The following is a 20,733-nucleotide window of genomic DNA, read 5'->3' on the forward strand; positions in this document are numbered from 1 at the left end:
TCGTTCAACTCATGTGAGGAGGGAAAAGTTACCTCGGGCTTCTTTCCCTTATACATGTGTACCCTCGTGTCAGTGACAGGGGGTTCCTCTGTGATATGAAACACTTCTTTTATTGCAATAATCATATATCGAATACATTTAGCCACTTTTGGCTGTAACTTTACATCATCGTAGTCGACACTGGAGTCCGAATCTGTGTCGGTATCAGTGTCTGCTATTTGGGATAGTGGGCGCTTCTGAGACCCTGAAGGTCCCGGCGACATAGGGACAGACACGGGTTCAACTCCCTGACTGTTCCTTAGCTTCAGCTTTGTCTAATCTCTTGTGCAATAAGTTCACACTAGCACTTAAAACATTCCACATATCCACCCAGTCAGGTGTCGGCACCGCCGACGGAGACCTCACATTCATACGCTCCCCCTCCTCCCTAGGTGAGCCTTCTACCTCAGACATGTCGACACACGCGTACCGACACACCACACACACAGGGAACCTCTTATCTGAAGATAGTTTACCCACCAGGCCCTTTGGAGAGACAGAAAGAGAGTATGCCAGCACACACCCCAGCGCTACATGACCCAGGAAAAAAAACACAATAATTTTATGTTTACCCAGATAGCGCTGTTTACATATACAATATGCGCCTAATTTTGTGCCCCCAATCTTCTTTAAAACCCTCCGTCTACCGTGGTATAAGCAGGGGAGAGTCCGGGGAGCTTCCTCTCAGCGGTGCTGTGGAGAAAAATGGCGCTGGTGAGTGCTGAGGGAGAAGCCCCGCCCCCTCGGCGGCGGGCTTCTGTCCCGCTTAAAATCTCAAAATTTGGCGGGGGCTCTTTTATATATATATATATATATATATATATATATATATATATATATATATATATATATATATATACACATATATACATATACAGTGCCCAGCTGTATATATACTTATTTGTGCCAAAAAGAGGTCTAAATGCTGCCCAGGGCGCCCCCCCTGCGCCCTGCACCCTTACAGTGACTGCCGTGTGTGAGGTGTATAGGAGCAATGGCGCACAGCTTTACTGCTGTGCATTACCTCAGTGAAGATCATGAAGTCTTCTGCCGCCTCTGAAGTCTTCTTTTCTTCTCATACTCACCCGGCTTCTATCTTCCGGCTCTGCGAGGGGGACGGCGGCGCGGCTCTGGGACGGACGGCGAGGGTGAGACATGTGTACCGAACCCTCTGGAGCTAATGGTGTCCAGTAGCCTAAGAAGCAGAGCCTCGAAACTCACAGAGGTAGGTCTGTTTCTCTCCCCTCAGTCCCTCGATGCAGGGAGTCTGTTGCCAGCAGGCTCCCTGAAAATAAAAAACCTAACAAATATACTTTCTGTCAGGAAGCTCAGGAGAGCTCCCTGAAGTGCACCCATCTCCTCTGGGCACAGTATCAAACTGAGGTCTAGAGGAGGGGCATAGAGGGAGGAGCCAGTGCACACCCAGACCTAAAGTCTTTCTTAAAGTGCCCATGTCTCCTGCGGAGCCCGTCTATCCCCATGGTCCTTACGGAGTCCCCAGCATCCTCTAGGACGTTAGAGAAACCCCAAAACAAACCTAATATCTTCATGGGACTGCTGCTGTAACATGTAACAGAAACTTCAAAAATTACAAACATATCTATTCATGAATTCAGCTATTTGTGAGGTAAAACTGACTGCCATAATATGGTAAAACACAGAATGCAACTTCTCAATGATTTTCTGAACAAGTGCACTCCTACAAACATTGGGGGCCAGATGTAAAGACGCCCCAGTTCGGTGGCAGCGCGAGATGCCAGATGAACTTGGATGTTTTTTTAAAGGGGCAATGACTTACAAGGCAAAACCATGCCTTGTAAGTTATTGCTCTTTAAAAAAAAAAAAGTCTGAGTTCGGCCAGCTTCCCGCATGGCCACCGAACTAGGGCGTCATTACATCCAGCCCTGAATGTGAATTCATTATTATTCATCCACCCACCTGTATAGGGTTTCAATTCATTTTAAAATGGTGTACTTTTTGTTCCTTAAAATAAAAACTTTGCTCATAACTTAAACATAGTTAAGTGTATCCCAAGATTAGAGAGCAGTACACGCAATAGAAACTCACCTTACACTTCCAACCATTTGCTGGTACAGAATCCATAACAGGCTGCAAACAAAACGTATGGTAACCCTTATCACAGGTATCACAGACAAGCATCTTGTTATCATCTCCAGAGTGTCTAAAAAACAGCCAAAGGGATGTTTAAATACAAAGATGAGCTGCAGTATTTTCATGAGTTGTTTTTTTTTTTTTTGGGGGGGGGGGGGGGGGGGGGTAGACGGACTACTTTAAAGTTATAAAAGACCAACCAGTACACACACACACATATATATATATATATATATATATATATAGTGTTGTCTTGCAGTGGTATTTGGGAATAAAAGGTTTCAGTCAGTAAATGCTGGATTACCTAAGAACAAACATTAGTGGATTTTGAGAGATAAATAACAGTGGTAACATTGAAAATATTTTAATAGCTGAGTTATTGAAACCCCTTGATGAAGTTCGGATAGGACGAAACACGTTGGGCTCCCCTAAATAGACCTCCACTTTGCATTGAGATAAGTTCTTAACCATATTATACCTCTGACTCAGCATTTGTTTTATAATATTTATATATATACTTTTTTACTCAATTGTAAGCTCGTCATGCTTTTTTAGGTTCCATATATTTTTGTTTTTATCTTTGTACTCATTAAATTAATATTTTTATATTTATACTGGCTTTTAGATTCGATTTTAGTGGTCATACTTGTTGTTTACATTTAACTACACTAGTCGCCGTACCCCTATTCTTTTTATCCATTTCTTCTATCTGCAGTACTATACCTGTGCTGTTAATTATTTAGGGGCTGGCTGACACCCTCATATAGGGGAGGTGTGTTTTTATGGTGATATTACCGTATTGAATAACTGATGGTAATTTTGCCTCACACACACACACACATGTATATACCCATATACCCATATACACACACACACACACACACACACACACACACACACACACACACACACACGAGAACATACAAATGGCAATAACTGTTAAACACAAGAACAAGTGCTCATTAAGTTATACCCCTTTCACATCGCACAAATAACCCGGTATCGACACGGTATATTGCCGTGTCGAAACGGGTCAGTGTGCGATGTGAAAGCGCCTTTTCCGAATTAGCGGGTCGCCTGACCCGGTAATTCAACCCGGTTAAAAAGAAGGGTTATTACCGTGTTGAATACCGGGTCAGGTGCAGTGTGAATGGGAGCCGTTTCGATGCGACACGGTTCCCATTCACAGCATAGGGAGAGGCAGCGCAGGAGATGAGCTCTTCTCCCAGAGCCGCCTCCACCCCCGCCCCTGCTGCTGCTGCGCCCCCCGCTGCTATGGCAACCGACCCGGTATATAGTCGGGTCGGAAAGCCAGCAGAGGAGAGCAAATGCCGGATCCCACCCGGTAAGGACACGTTTCTGTTACCGGGTAGGATCCGGCATTTGCGATCTGAAAGTAGCATGACTGTTCTGGGCACATATTTGCAGGGCACACACAACAAATTAAATATATCATAGGTCATTAGTGATCAGTGACCCTTAAGTGTCACGGCACTCACTGCTAATCTTCCACACTGAAACAAACTAACTTACTTGCAGTTCTGACAGATTTTGCAGTCAGGACATTGCCAACCAGCACGTTTCAAAGGGGTCACCACTATGTCCAGACACATGCCGTGGTAATGCTGACCACAAGTTGTGCAAAAGAGCTGGTCCAACAAGTCCCCAGAGCTGTCACACAGTGCACAGTTTGCATCGTCCTTAGCTGGAAGAGAAAGAAACACAGCTGAGAATGTACCCAACACTGTAAACACCAACAATAGCAATATCTCAATTTCAAACATCCTTGTCCAGTTTATCATATTGTTATAGGGATAATCCTATTCCAGAATCAGCAATGTGATGGTCTGTACGGGATTGGGATGTTCTGACACTACAGCAATAGCTGTTTATTACGGTGCATATCTCTAATTTTGGCAACTGTAGCCCACAGACTGGTCTTTCCAGTACATCAAAAGGCTCAGATGAGACTATCACTCAACTTACAGCGCTCAAGAGCCTGATCGATGTGTTCTGTGCACAGTAGAGAGAAACAGGTAAGATCCTGAAAGGCACCAGATCCAGCAGCGCAGGGATAATGGTATGTCTGCGAACACGTCTCTTCACAGCATTTGATAGTAGCTCCAAGATGCTTACAGTATGCACATGGCTACAAACACAAAGGAAGGGAAAAATTTGTTAAAAAAATATCTGGAACTACACGATTTAAAATACATCATTGGAGAGAAAACAATTCATGGAAATCTTCTTGTTCAACGTGTGTATTTAAAAAATTGCACAGAACTGCTAAATGTAAATGAGGTATACCAGACATCTAATAATAAGAATTTACTTACCGATAATTCTATTTCTCGTAGTCCGTAGTGGATGCTGGGCACTCCGTAAGGACCATGGGGAATAGCGGCTCCGCAGGAGACAGGGCACATCTAAAGAAAGCTTTAGGATCACCTGGTGTGCACTGGCTCCTCCCCCTATGACCCTCCTCCAAGCCTCAGTTAGGATACTGTGCCCGGACGAGCGTACACAATAAGGAAGGATTTTGAATCCCGGGTAAGACTCATACCAGCCACACCAATCACACTGTACAACTTGTGATCTGAACCCAGTTAACAGCATGATAATAGAGAAGCCTCTATAAAAGATGGCTCACTACAACAATAACCCGAATTTTTTGGTAACAATAACTATGTACCAGTATTGCAGACAATCCGCACTTGGGATGGGCGCCCAGCATCCACTACGGACTACGAGAAATAGAATTACCGGTAAGTAAATTCTTATTTTCTCTAACGTCCTAGTGGATGCTGGGAACTCCGTAAGGACCATGGGGATTATACCAAAGCTCCCAAACGGGCGGGAGAGTGCGGATGACTCTGCAGCACCGAATGAGAGAACTCCAGGTCCTCCTCAGCCAGGGTATCAAATTTGTAGAATTTTACAAACGTATTTGCTCCTGACCAAATAACTGCTCGGCAAAGTTGTAAAGCCGAGACCCCTCGGGCAGCTGCCCAAGATGAGCCCACCTTCCTTGTGGAGTGGGCATTTTAAGATTTTTGGCTGTGGCAGGCCTGCCACAGAATGTGCAAGCTGAATTGTACTACAAATCCAACGAGCAATCGTCTGCTTAGAAGCAGGAGCACCCAGTTTGTTGGGTGCATACAGGATAAACAGCGAGTCAGATTTTCTGACTCCAGCCGTCCTGGAAACATATATTTACAGGGCCCTGACCACGTCAAGCAACTTGGAATCCTCCAAGTCCTTAGTAGCCGCAGGTACCACAATAGGTTGCTTCATGTGAAATGCAGAAACCACCTTAGGTAGAAATTGAGGACAAGTCCTCAATTCTGCCCTGTCAGAATGAAATATTAAATAAGGGCTTTTATATGATAAAGCCGCCAATTCTGACACACGCCTGGCTGAAGCCAGGGCTAACAGCATCGTCACCTTCCATGTGAGATATTTTAAGTCCACAGTGGTGAGTGGTTCAAACCAATGTGACTTTAGGAAATTCAACACAACATTGAGATCCCAAGGTGCCACTGGAGGCACAAAAGGAGGCTGTATATGCAGTACCCCTTTTACAAATGTCTGAACTTCAGGCACTGAAGCCAGTTCCTTTTGGAAGAAAATCGACAGGGCCGAAAATTGAACCTTAATGAACCTGTCTATGGGCCTAATTTTAGGCCCATAGACAGTCCTGTTTGCAGGAAATGGAGGAAACGACCCAGTTGAAATTCCTCTGTAGGGGCCTTCTTGGCCTCCCACCACGCAACATATTTTCGCCAAATGCGGTGATAATGTTTTGCGGTTACGTCCTTCCTGGCCTTGACCAGGGTAGGGATGACTTCATCTGGAATGCCTTTTTCCTTCAGGATCCGGCGTTCAACCACCAAGCCGTCAAACGCAGCCGCGGTAAGTCTTGGAACAAACAAGGCCCCTGCTGGAGCAGGTCCTTTCTTAGAGGTAGAGGCCACGGTTCGTCCGTGAGCATCTCTTGAAGTTCCGGATACCAAGTTCTTCTTGGCCAATCCGGAGCCACGAGTATCGTTCTTACTCCCCTTTGCCGTATAATTCTCAGTACTTTTGGTATGAGAGGCAGAGGAGGGAACACATACACTGACTGGAACACCCACGGTGTTACCAGAGCGTCCACAGCTATTGCCTGAGGGTCTCTTGACCTGGCGCAATACCTGTCCAGTTTTTTGTTGAGGCGGGACGCCATCATATCCACCTTTGTTTTTTTCCAACGGTTCACAATCATGTGGAAGACTTCTGGATGAAGTCCCCACTCTCCCGGGTGTAGATCGTGTCTGCTGAGGAAGTCTGCTTCCCAGTTGTCCACTCCCGGAATGAACACTGCTGACAGTGCTATCACATGATCTTCCGCCCAGCGAAGAATCCTTGCAGCTTCTGCCATTGCCCCCCTGCTTCCCGTGCCGCCCTGTCTGTTTACGTGGGCGACTGACGTGATGTTGTCCGATTGGATCAATACCGCCTGACCCTGAAGCAGGGGTTTCGCTTGACTTAGGGCATTGTAAATGGCCCTTAGTTCCAGAATGTTTATATGAAGAGATGTCTCCAGGCTTGACCATAAGCCCTGGAAATTCCTTCCCTGTGTGACTGCTCCCCAGCCTCGCAGGCTGGCATCCGTGGCCACCAGGACCCAGTCCCGAATGCCGAATCTGCGGCCCTCTAGAAGATGAGCACTCTGCAACCACCACAGGAGGGATACCCTTGTCCCCGGTGACAGGGTTATCCGCTGAAGCATCTGAAGATGCGACCCGGACCATTTGTCCAGTAGGTTCCACTGGAAAGTCTTGCGTGGAATCTGCCGAATGGGATTGCTTCGTAGGAAGCCACCATTTTTACCCAGAACCCTTGTGCATTGATGCACTGAGACTTGGTTCGGTTTTAGGAGGTTCCTGACTAGCTCGGATAACTCCCTGGCTTTCTCCTCCGGGAGAAACACCTTCTTTCTGGACTGTGTCCAGGATCATCCCTAGGAACAGAAGACAAGTCGTCGGAACCAGCTGCGATTTTGGAATATTGAGAATCCAATCGTGCTGCCGCAACACTACCTGAGATAGTGCTACACCGACTTCCAAGTGTTCCCTGGATCTTACCCTTATCAGGGAATCGTCCAAGTAAGGGATAACTAAAATTTCCTTCCTTCGAAGGGATATCATTTCGGCCATTACCTTGGTAAAGACCCGGGGTGCCGTGGACCATCCCTACGGCAGCGTCCGAACTGATAGTGACAGTTCTGTACCATAACCTGAAATACCCTTGGTGAGAAGGGTAAATTTTGACATGAAGGTAAGCATCCTTGATGTCCCGAGACATCATGTAGTCCCCTTCTTCCAGGTTTGCAATCACTGCTCTGAGTGACTCAATTTTGAATTTGAACCTCTGTATGCAAGTGTTCAAAGATTTTAGATTTTAGATTTTAAAATCGGTCTCACCGAGCCGTCTGGCTTCGGTACCACAATAGTGTGGAATAATACCCCGTTCCCTGTTGCAGGAGGGGTATCTTGATTATCACCTGCTGGGAATACAGCTTGTGAATGGTTTCCAAAACTGTCTCCCTGTCAGTGGGAGACGTCGGTAAAACAGACCTTTGGAAACGGCGAGGGGGATACGTCTCGAATTCCAATTTGTACCCCTGAAATATTACCTGAAGGATCCAGGGGTCTACTTGCGAGTGAGCCCACTGCGCACTGAAATTCATTGAGAACGGGACCCCACCGTGCCTGAACTTGTAAAGCCCTAGCGTCATACTGAGGGCTTGGCAGAGGCGGAAAAGAGTTTCTGTTCCTTGGAACTGGCTGATCTCTGCAGCCATTTTCCTCTCCCTCTGTCACGAGCAGAAAAGAGGAACGCTTTTGTCCGCTTGCCAACCAGGACTGCGCCTGATAATACGGCGTCTTATTTTGAGAGGCGACCTGGGGTACATCCCCTTTTTTGTTAAGGCAATACTTCCAAATGCCGTTTGGAATCCGCATCACCTGACCACTTTACTGGTATAATTGGACAACGCACTTATACTTGATGCCAGTCGGCAAATATTCCGCTGTGCATCATGCATATATAGAAATGCATCTTTTAATTGCTCTATAGGCAATAATATACTGTCCTTATCTAGGATATCAAATTTCCAGTCAGGGAATCCGACCACGCCAACCCAGCACTGCACATCCAGGCTGAGGCGATTGCTGGTCGCAGTATAACACCAGTATGTGTGTAAATACATTTTAGGATACCCTCCTGCTTTCTATCAGCAGGATCCCTAAGGGCGGCCATCTCCAGAGAGGGTAGAGCCCTTGTTCTTACAAGCGTGTGAGCGCCTTATCCCCCCTAGGGGGTGTTTCCCAACGCACCCTAACCTCTGGCGGGAAAAGGTATACTGCCAATAACTTTTTAGAAATTATCAATTGTTATCGGGGGGAAACCCACGCATCATCACACACCTCATTTTATTTCTCAGATTCAGGAAAACTACAGGAAGTTTTTCCTCACCAAACATAATACCCCTTTTTTTTTTTGGTGGTATTTATATTATCAGAAGAGTGTAAACTTTTTCCATTGCCTCAATCATGCAATGTGTGGCCCTATTGGAAATCATGGTTGTCTCTTCACCGTCGACACAGGAGTCAGTATCCGTGTCGGCGTCTGTATCTGAGGTAACGGGCGCTTTAGAGCCCCTGTATGAGACGTCTGGACATGCACAAGCTGAGTAGCCGGCTGTCTCATGTCAACCACTGTCTTTTATACAAAGCTGACACTGTCACGCAATTTCAACAGTACATCCACTCAGGTGTCGACCCCCCAGGGGGTGACAACACTATTACAGACACTCTACTCCGTCTCCTCATCATTTTTCTCCTCATACATGTCGACACAAACGTACCGACACACAGCACACACACAGGGAATGCTCTGATAGAGGACAGGACCCCACTAGCCCTTTGGGGAGACAGAGGGAGAGTTTGCCAGCACACACCAGAGCGCTATATATATACAGGGATAACCTTATATAAGTGTTTTTCCCTTTATAGCTGCTGTATTGTTTATACTGCGCCTAATTTGTGCCCCCCTCTCTTTTTTAACCCCTTTCTGTAGTGTAGTGACTGCAGGGGAGAGCCAGGGAGCTTCCCTCCAACTGAGCTGTGAGGGAAAATGGCGCCAGTGTGCTGAGGAGATAGGCTCCGCCCCTTTCTCGGCGTCCTTATCATCCGTTTTCTTGTATGTTTTGGCAGGGGTTAAATGCATCCATATAGCCCAGGAGTTATATGTGATGCATTTATTTTAGCCATAAAAGGTTTTCTATCGATTTATTGCGTCTCAGGGCGCTGCCCCCCCAGCGCCCTGCACCCTCAGTGACCGGAGTGTGAAGTGTGCTGAGAGCAATGGCGCACAGCTGCGGTGCTGTGCGCCTACCTTTATCTGAAGACAGGAAAGTCTTCTGCCGCCGATTTTTCCGGACCTCTTCGCTCTTCTGGCTCTGTAAGGGGGCCGGCGGCGCGGCTCCGGTGACCCATCCAGGCTGAACCTGTGATCGTCCCTCTGGAGCTAATGTCCAGTAGCCTAAGAAGCCCAATCCACTCTGCACGCAGGTGAGTTCGCTTCTTCTCCCCTTAGTCCCTCGATGCAGTGAGCCTGTTGCCAGCAGGTCTCACTGAAAATAATAAACCTAAACTAAAACTTTCACAAAGAGCTCAGGAGAGCCCCTAGTGTGCACCCTTCTCGTCGGGCACAGAAAATCTAACTGAGGCTTGGAGGAGGGTCATAGGGGGAGGAGCCAGTGCACACCAGGTGATCCTAAAGCTTTCTTTAGATGTGCCCTGTCTCCTGCGGAGCCGCTATTCCCCATGGTCCTTACGGAGTTCCCAGCATCCACTAGGACGTTAGAGAAACAAAGGATGTGCGCTGCAGAGATGAGCAACATTTCAGCTTTAAAGTAGTTTTAAAATAGGAAAGTGCAAATCCTCGAAAGGTGCATTTTATCTGAAAAAACAAACATGTGAACGAAGTATACGTCTCTTACTCTACATACGTTTTAAGGCTCTTAGGTATTTACCTAGAGTTTATCTTGCTTTATTTTAGAAACAAGTAGGTAGGAACTTAGACCATTTTAATATACCATCAGCTAGGCATCCATATTTGATTTGTGGTTTATACGTCCATAATGTGCTTAGAAAACTCAAACTAAACAGAAGCACAGATTTGTCAGACAATGAACAGCTAAAAAGCCAGAACAAAAAAGATGGCTGCGCTATAGTGGATATGGTGGTTCCACTTTCATGATACTCCTGTTTTACTTACCTCTTAGCAAATATGATCAATTTATATTCTAATTTCTAATATTCTAATTACTTTTAAATGTAAACGCTTCTAAAAACTTATTTTGTATGAACTTTAATGTGCATTTAATAATTTTATCATTACCTAACCAACAACTTTATGTGTCATTACCATACAAGGCTGAGGGTGGAACTGTGAGCATTGACAGAGGAACATATTATGAAGCATTGTAGCAATGGCCCAACAGTAGCGCAGCATTATTAATTACGGTGGTGCAGAAAAATCCAAAGCACAACTTGTTCCATATTTGACTAAGTTGACTTGTACAAGAAGTGGGCATTGCTGGTCATGTCACGACAGACGGGTATAACAGGTCCAAAATAGAGCCGGTACTATACTTTTTTTCATATTTCTAATGCTTCTTAAATTTTCAAATAACACAAGATATAAATAAATTATATATATATATATATATATATATATATATATATATATATAAAAAAAAATAAAAATATAACAATTGTTTCAGCAATGATCATAAAATAATTTCCATAAAGTTTCCAGTGACCGCACCATTCAATGAAGGTCGTGGCTTTTAATTAGGATACATGAATCGTCACTAGTATTTTAGATTGAGAATGCATTGCAACAATTAGTATAAATGGGAGACTAATTGAAGTCTTTGGCTCCCAAAAACCTTTCTTGGCTTGCAAAACGCCACAAAATCCCGATACAATCATCTGACCTAATGGAGCACACATTTTTAGAATGCCTGCCCACAGGGGCCTAGGTGAATGCATTCCAAAGTATTTTTCTATGACTGGTCAAATTACATGAAAGTACCAAGCGAAATATGACAGCGTGTTATGTTTCTTACTAGCTGACATACAATAAAAAGTGAGCCATTTCTCTATATTAACATAAGAAAGCCATATACGTCACACAAACACACACAAATTCACCACCAAATTTAAAATGTAAAATAACAAATGTAAAGCCATACACTTTAAAAATACGGGCATACTCGCAGAAGTTCCAGCACAGCTTGCACATGGCAGGCTATTACATATTGCCCCTGGTATGTATTGGCAGATTAAAGATATATTCTTATAGATCATATACATGAGTAGTGTGATAGGTTAATTGTTGCTGCTGTTACTGTAAATTGCCAATTAATGGCTTGGCCTGCACTGAGGAGTTACAGAGGTCACATAGCGGCAGTACACTGCAGTAGGATGTCTGATACCTCATTGACAACACCTCCGTTCATCTGCTCAGAGGGAAGAATCTCAAAAACAGTCACCAGTAAGATGAACAATTTTGATTCAAACACTCCAGAGACTACGGAGGGTTAGGAGCAGGGTAACTGAGCATAAAAGAACTGCAGAAACCAAAAATTATGAAATCTAATTTCTATTGAAGATTTTCTTAGATTTAAAACAGTAAGGGCAGTATTCAATTATCAGTGTTCAATTACCCTCTCGGGGTTATCCAATTATCCCAGAAGATGCCACATATCAGGGCTTTTGTTTCGCCTGCCTGGAGCAGGCAAAACCAAATCCGTGATGACCGTGCATTTATTTCCAGATCATGGCAGCAAAAACACATAGGTCCATGACTTTATTGCGGATGCTATGCGTTTTCGCACAAAAATTGAGAATTTTTCGGATGCAAAAAACTGGGGCTAATTGAATAGCCCCGAAAAAAAATAAGCCCATGCTTTAAAAAAAATATAATGCAAAAAAAAAGACAAACATTTTTGGCACCCGAAAAATATTTGGGTTTAATTGAATACCCTCTCAAAGGGGTATATGCAATTGCGGTCGAATTCCCGAAATTGTCGAAAAACGGGACTTTTTCGCCAAAAAAAAACAAAAAAATCGACAATACAATTCAGTACTTTCCGTCAAAAAAACGGACTTTCAAAATTCGACTTTTTGAAATTCAACATTTGTCAAATACGACTTTTCTGCAATGGTACAAATGCGGCAATTCGACAAAAGTATATTCAATTGAAGTTTGGAAATTCGACAACAGTGCTTTTAGACAGTAAATTCGTCATTTTCAATCTGCCACACTTTGGTGGGTGAATCTAATAAAAAAAATTTAAAACATGGCTTTTTTGGGTGTTTTTTTTATTGGTAATAGCATATCTATTTATATTAGAAGGGATTAGGTACTTGGTTTGTCTTTTTGGGAGGCACAAGTATTATTTATATATTTTAAAAAATTAAAATTATATATTATATATATATATATATATATATATATATATATATATATATATATATATATATATATATATATATATATATATATATATATATTTTAGATGGAATGGTAAAATCCCGGGAAAAAATGGCGTGGGTTCCCCCCTCCAAAGCATAACCAGCCTCGGGCTCTTCGAGCCGGTCCTGGTTCTAAAAATCCGGGGGGAAAATGGACAGGGGATCCCCCGTATTTTTAAAACCAGCACCGGGCTCTGCGCCTGGTGCTGGTGCAAAAAATACGGGGGACAAAAAGAGTAGGGGTCCCCCGTATTTTTTACACCAGCATCGAGCTCCACTAGCTGGACAGATAATGCCACAGCCGGGGGTCACTTTTATACAGCGACCTGCGGCCGTGGCATTAAATATCCAACTAGTCCCCCCCGGCCGGGGTACCCTGGGGGAGTGGGGACCCCTTCAATCAAGGGGTCCCCCCCCCAGCCACCCAAGGGCCAGGGGTGAAGCCCGAGGCTGTCCCCCCCCCCCCATCCAAGGGCTGCGGATGGGAGGCTGATAGCCTTGAGAAAATGTAAAGAATATTGTTTTTTCCTGTAGTACTACAAGTCCCAGCAAGCCTCCCCGCAAGCTGGTACTTGGAGAACCACAAGTACCAGCATGCGGGAGAAAAACGGGCCCGCTGGTACCTGTAGTACTACTGGAAAAAAAATACCCAAATAAAAACAGGAGACACACACCTTGAGAGTAAAACTTTATTGCACACCTGCCGACACACACATACTTACCTAAGTTGACCCGCCGACTGCCACGTCTCCTGATCCGACGATCCGGGGTACCTGTGAATCAAATTATACTCACCTCAATCCAGTGTCCAGATATAAATCCTCGTACTTGGCAAAAAAACAAACCGCATACCCGAACTGAAAGGAGTCCCATGTTTACACATGAGACCCCTTTCCCCGAATGCCGGGACCCCACGTGACTGCTGTCACCGAGGTCCCTTCTGCCAATCAGCGAGCGCAACGTCCTGGCACTCTGCTGATTGGCTGCATGTCTGAGCTGTCAGACAGCGCCTCACAAAGCCTCTCCATTATACTCAATGGTGGGAACTTTGCGTCAGCTGTGAGGTCACCGCTACCCGCAAAGTTCCCACCATTGAAAGTAATGGAGAGGCTTTGCGATGCGCTGTCTGAGGTCACACGCGCATACAGCCAATCAGGTGAGTGCAACGAAGTAGCGCTTCCTGATTGGCTGAAGGGACCTCGTGACAGGAGTCACGTGGTGTCCCGGCATTCGGGGAAAGGGGTCTCATGTGTAAACATGGGACCCCTTTCAGTCCCGGTATGCGGTTTGTTTTTTTGCCAAGTACGAGGATTTATATCTGGACACTGGATTGAGGGGAGTATAATTTGATTCACAGGTACCCCGGATCGTCGGATCAGTAGACGTGGCAGTCGGCGGGTCAACATAGGTAAGTATGTGTGTGTCGGCAGGTGTGCAATAAAGTTTTACTCTCAAGGTGTGTGTCTCCTGTTTTTATTTGGGTTTTTTATTTCCAGTAGTACTACAGGTACCAGCGGGCCCGTTTTTCTCCCGCATGCTGGTACTTGTGGTTCTCCAAGTACCAGCTTGCGGGGAGGCTTGCTGGGACTTGTAGTACTACAGGAAAAAACAATATTCTTTACATTTTCTCAAGGTTATCAGCCTCCCATCCGCAGCCCATGGATGGGGGGGGGACAGCCGCGGGCTTCACCCCTGGCCCTTGGGTGGCTGGGGGGGGGGGGGACCCCTTGATTGAAGGGGTCCCCACTCCCCCAGGGTACCCCGGCCAGGGGTGACTAGTTGGATATTTAATGCCACGGCCGCAGGGCACTGTATAAAAGTGACCTCCGGCTGTGGCATTATCTGTCCAGCTAGTGGAGCCCATTGCTGGTGTAAAAAATACGGGGGACCCCTACTCTTTTTGTCCCCCGTATTTTTTGCACCAGCACCAGGCGCAGAGCCCGGTGCTGGTTCTAAAAATACAGGGGATCCCCTGTCCATTTTTCCCCCGGATTTTTAGAACCAGGACCAGCTCGAAGAGCCCGAGGCTGGTTATGCTTTGGAGGGGGGACCCCACGCCATTTTTTTCCGAGTTTTTTCCCGTTTTTAAAAAAACGGAACAAATCCGTCAAATCGGCCGTTTTTCGGCAGCGGGACTATCAAATCCGTTTTTTATTGCATATGGTCAATTTCGGCACCCACTTGCCGAAATTAGACTGTCGAATTGTGTCGAATTGAAAAACGGCCGATAATTTGCCGCGATTCGCCGCTAATTGCATATACCCCTAAGTCTTTTTTTTTATGTTTATTATGGAGTCATTAAATTTGGTGTAAAAATAAGAATTTACTTACCGATAATTCTATTTCTCGTAGTCCGTAGTGGATGCTGGGGACTCCGTCAGGACCATGGGGATTAGCGGCTCCGCAGGAGACAGGGCACAAAAATAAAGCTTTAGGATCAGGTGGTGTGCACTGGCTCCTCCCCCTATGACCCTCCTCCAAGCCTCAGTTAGGATACTGTGCCCGGACGAGCGTACACAATAAGGAAGGATCTTGAATCCCGGGTAAGACTCATACAAGCCACACCAATCACACCGTACAACTTGTGATCTGAACCCAGTTAACAGTATGACAAAACGTAGGAGCCTCTGAACAGACGGCTCACAACAATAACAACCCGATTTTTTTGTAACAATAACTATGTACAAGTATTGCAGACAATCCGCACTTGGGATGGGCGCCCAGCATCCACTACGGACTACGAGAAATAGAATTATCGGTAAGTAAATTCTTATTTTCTCTAACGTCCTAAGTGGATGCTGGGGACTCCGTCAGGACCATGGGGATTATACCAAAGCTCCCAAACGGGCGGGAGAGTGCGGATGACCCTGCAGCACCGAATGAGAGACTCCATGTCCTCCTCAGCCAGGGTATCAAATTTGTAGAATTTAGCAAACGTGTTTGCCCCTGACCAAGTAAATGCTCAGCAAAGTTGTAAAGCCGAGACCCCTCAGGCAGTCGCCCAAGATGAGCCCACTTCCTTGTGGAATGGGCTTTTTCTGATTTTGTCTGTGGCAAGCCTGCCACAGAATGAGCAAGCTGAATTGTACTACAAATCCAGCGAGCAATCGTCTGTTTAGAAGCAGGAGCACCCATCTTGTTGGGTGCATACAGGCTAAACAGCGAGTCAGATTTTCTGACTCCAGTCGTCCTGGAAACATATTTTCAGGGCCCTGACAACGTCAAGTAACTTGGAGTCCTCCAAGTCCCTAGTAGCCGCAGGTACCACAATAGGTTGGTTCATGTGAAAAACAGAAAACACCTTAAGGAGAAATTGAGGACGAGTCCTCAATTCTGCCCTGTCAGAATGAAAAATTAAGTAAGGGCTTTTATATGATAAAGCCGCCCATTCTGACACACGCCTGGCTGAAGCCAGGGCTAATAGAATCTTCACCTTCCATGTGAAATATTTTAAGTCCACAGTGGTGAGTGGATCAAACCAATGTGACTTTAGGAAACTCAAAACAACATTGAGATCCCAAGGTGCCACTGGGGGCACAAAAGGAGGCTGTATATGCAGTACCCCTTTTACAAACGTCTGAACTTCAGGCACTGAAGCCAGTTCTTTCTGGAATAAATTTGACAGGGTCGAAATTTGAACCTTAATGGACCCTAATTTTAGGCCCATAGACAGTCCTGTTTTCAGGAAATGTAGGAAACGACCCAGTTGGAATTCCTCTGTAGGGACCTTCTTGGCCTCACACCACGCAACATATTTTCGCCAATTGCGGTGAAAATGTTTTGCGGTTACATCCTTCCTGGCTTCGACCAGGGTAGGGATGACTTCATCTGGAATGCCCTTTCAGGATCCGGCGTTCAACTGCCATGCCGTCAAACGCAGCCGCGGTAAGTCTTGCAACAGACAAGGCCCCTGCTGGAGCAGGTCCTTTCTTAAAGGTAGAGGCCACGGTTCTTCCGTGAGAATCTCTTGAAATTCCGGGTACCAAGTCCTTCTTGACCCATCCGGAACCACGAGTATCGTTCTTACTCATCTCCTTGATTCTCAGTACTTTTGGTATGAGATGCATAGGAGGGAACACATACCATGACTGGTACACCCACAGTGTTACCAGAGCGTCCACCGCTATTGCCTGAGGGTCCCTTGACCTGGCGCAATATCTGTCTAGTTTTTTGTTCAGGCGGGACGCCATCATGTCCACCTTTGGTTTTTCCCAATGGTTTACAATCATGTGGAAGACTTCCCGCTGAAGTCCCCACTTTCCCGGGTGGAGGTTATGCTGAGGAAGTCTGCTTCCCAGTTTTCCACTCCCGGAATTAACACTGCTGAGAGTGTTATCACATGATTTTTCGCCCAGCGAAGAATCCTTGCAGTTTCTGCCATTTCCCTCCTGCTTCTTGTGCCGCCCTGTTTTCGTGGGCGACTGCCGTGATGTTGTCCCACTGGATCAATACCGGCTGACCTTGAAGCAGAGGTCTTGCTAAGCTTAGAGCCTTGTAAATTGGCCTTAGCTCCAGTATATTTATGTGGAGAGAAGTCTCCAGACTTGATCACACTCCCTGGAAATTTTTTCCTTGTGTGACTGCTCCCCAGCCACTCAGGCTGGCATCCGTGGTCACCAGGACCCAGTCCTGAATGCCGAATCTGCGGCCCTTTCATAGATGAGCACTCTGCAGCCACCGCAGAAGAAACACCCTTGTCCTTGGAGACAGGGTTATCCGCTGATGCATCTGAAGATGCGATCCGGACCATTTTCCCAGCAGATCCCACTGAAAGGTTCTTGCGTGAAATCTACCGAACGGGATCGCTTTGTAAGAAACCACCATTTTTCACAGGACCCTTTGTGCAATGATGCACTGATACTTTTCCTGGTTTTAGGAGGTTCCTGACTAGCTCGGATAACTCCCTGGCTTTTTTCTCCGGGAGAAAACATCCTTTTCTGGACTGTGTCCAGAATCATCCCTAGGAACATTAGACGTGTCGTCGGAAAAAGCTGCGATTTTGGAATATTTAGAATCCACTCGTGCTGTCGTAGAACTACTTGAGATAGTGCTACTCCGACCGCCAACTGTTCTCTGGACCTTGCCCTTATCAGGAAAGCGTCCATATTTCTTTTAGGAAGAATCATCATTTCGGCCATTACCTTGGTAAAGACCCGGGGTGCCGTGGACAATCCAAACGGCAGCGTCTGAACTGATAGTGACAGTTCTGTACCACGAACCTGAGATACCCTTGGTGAGAAAGGCAAAATTTGGACTTGTAGGTAAGCGTCCCTGATATCCAGTGACACCATATCGTCCTGGTTCGCTATCACTGCTCTGAGTGACTCCATCTTGATTTGAACCCTTGTATGTAATTGTTCAAATCTTTTAGATCTCACCGAGCCGTTTGGCTTCAGTACCACAATATAGTGTGGAATAATACCCCTTCCCTTGTTGTAGGAGGGGTACTTTGATTATCACGTGCTGGGAATACAGCCTGTGAATTTTTTTCCAATACCGCCTCCCTGTCGGAGGGAGACGTTGGTAAAGCAGACTTCAGGAACATGTGAGGGGAAGACGTCTCGAATTTCCAATGTACACCTGGGATACTAAGTGTAGGATCCAGGAGTCCACTTGCGAGTGAGCCCACTGCGTGCTGAAACTCTTGAGATGACCCCCCACCGCACCTGAGTCCGCTTGTATGGCCCCAGCGTCATGCTGCGGACTTGGCAGAAGCTGTGGAGGACTTCTGTTCCTGGGAATGGGCTGCCTGCTGCAGTCTTCTTCCCTTTCCTCTAACCCTGGGCAGATATGACTGGCCTTTTGCCCGCCTGCCTTTATGGGTACGAAAGGACTGAGACTGAAAAGACTGTGTCCTTTTCTGCTGAGATGTGACTTGGGGTAACAAAAGTGGATTTTCCAGCTGTTGCCATGGCCACCAGGTCCGATGGACCGCCCCTTTATACGGCAATACTTCCATGTGCCGTCTGGAATCTGCATCACCTGACCACTGTCGTGTCTATAAACATCGTCTGGCAGATATGGACATCACATCTACTCTTGATGCCAGAATGCAAATATCCCTCTGCGCATCTCGCATATATAGAAATGCATCCTTAAAATGCTCTATAGTCAATAAAATATTGTTCCTGTCAAGGGTATCAATATTTTCAGTCAGGAAATCCGACCAAGCCCCCCCAGCGCTGCACATCCAGGCTGAGGCGATTGCTGGTCGTAGTATAACACCAGTATGTGTGTATATACTTCTTAGGATATTTTTCAGCTTCCTATCAGCTGGCTCCTTGAGGGCGGCCGTATCTGGAGACGGTAACGCCACTTGTTTTTATAAGCGTGTGAGCGCCTTATCCACCCTAAGGTGTGTTTCCCAACTCGCCCTCACTTCTGGCGGGAAAAGGTATACCTCCAATAATTTTCCATCGGAGGAAACCCACGTATCATCACACACTTTAATTTATCTGATTCAGGAAAAACTACAAGTAGATTATTCCCACCCTACATAATACCCTTATTTGTGGTACTTGTAGTATCAGAAATATGTAACACCTCCTTCATTGCCCTTAACATGTAACGTGTGGCCCTAAAGGAAAATACGTTTGTTTTTGTTTTTTTACCGTCGACACTGAAGTCAGTGTCCGTGTCTGTGTCGACCAACTGAGGTAAATGGGCGTTTTTACAAGCCCCTGACGGTGTCTGAGACGCCTGGACAGGTACTAATTTGTTTGCCGGCCGTCTCATGTCGTCAACCGACCTTGCATCGTGTTGACATTATCACGTAATTCCTAAATAAGCCATCCATTCCGGTGTCGACTTCCTAGAGAGTGACATCACCCATACAGGCAATTTGCTCCGCCTCCTCACCAACATCGTCCTCCTACATGTCGACACACACGTACCGACACACAGCACACACACAGGGAATGCTCTGATAGAGGACAGGACCCCACTAGCCCTTTGGGGAGACAGAGGGAGAGTTTGCCAGCACACACCAAAAACGCTATAATTATACAGGGACAACCCCTTATACAAGTGTTTTCCCTTATAGCATTTTCACATATGTAATCATATCGCCAAATAAGTGCCCCCCCTCTCTGTTTTAACCCTGTTTCTGTAGTGCAGTGCAGGGGAGAGCCTGGGAGCCTTCCTCTCAGCAGAGCTGAGCAGGAAAATGGCGCCGTGTGCTGAGGAGAATAGGCCCCGCCCCCTAAAACGGCGGGCTCTTCTCCCGGAGTTTGTGAGATCTGGCAGGGGTTAAATACATCCATATAGCCTCAAGGGCTATATGTGATGCATTTTAGCCATAAAAAAGGTATAATACATTGCTGCCCAGAGCGCCCCCCCCAGCGCCCTGCACCCTCAGTGACCGCTGGTATGAAGTGTGCTGACAACAATGGCGCACAGCTGCAGTGCTGTGCGCTACCTTATGAAGACTGAAAATCTTCTGCCGCCTGTTTCTGGACCTCTGGACCTCTTCAACTTCGGCATCTGCAAGGGGGGTCGGCGGCGCGGCTCCGGGACGAACCCCAGGGTGAGACCTGTGTTCTGACTCCCTCTGGAGATAATGGTGTCCAGTAGCCTAAGAATCCAATCCATCCTGCACGCAGGTGAGTTGAAATTCTCTCCCCTAAGTCCCTCGATGCAGTGAGCCTGTTGCCAGCAGGACTCACTGAAAATAAAAAACCTAAAAAACTTTTTCTAAGCAGCTCTTTAGGAGAGCCACCTAGATTGCACCCTGCTCGGACGGGCACAAAAACCTAACTGAGGCTTGGAGGAGGGTCATAGGGGGAGGAGCCAGTGCACACCACCTGATCCTAAAGCTTTATTTTAGTGCCCTGTCTCCTGCGGAGCCGCTAATCCCCATGGTCCTGACGGAGTCCCCAGCATCCACTTAGGACGTTAGAGAAAGTATCATGGCACATCAGTAGTTCTTCCTACTACAAGTGAATGCAGACATTTGAAAAAGAAGACACAGTAGAAATGACAGCAGGAAGAAGAG

General features: G+C 46.2%; 1 protein-coding gene across 9 annotated transcripts in view; it reads right to left on the minus strand.

Annotated features, from left to right (window-relative positions):
* Positions 1-20,733, minus strand: part of KMT2C (lysine methyltransferase 2C) — a 573,154-nt gene that overhangs the window by 274,862 nt on the left and 277,559 nt on the right. For all 9 annotated transcript variants that reach the window (XM_063921867.1, XM_063921863.1, XM_063921864.1 and 6 more), the window contains exons 7-9: positions 4,138-4,300; positions 3,685-3,856; positions 2,107-2,221 (exon numbers count right to left, since the gene is read on the minus strand). In XM_063921867.1, the coding sequence (XP_063777937.1) occupies positions 2,107-2,221; positions 3,685-3,856; positions 4,138-4,300 (450 nt within the window). The remainder of the gene's footprint in view (positions 1-2,106; positions 2,222-3,684; positions 3,857-4,137; positions 4,301-20,733) is intronic.

This window comes from Pseudophryne corroboree, chromosome 5 (genome assembly GCF_028390025.1).
Source record: "Pseudophryne corroboree isolate aPseCor3 chromosome 5, aPseCor3.hap2, whole genome shotgun sequence".
NCBI lineage: Eukaryota > Metazoa > Chordata > Amphibia > Anura > Myobatrachidae > Pseudophryne > Pseudophryne corroboree.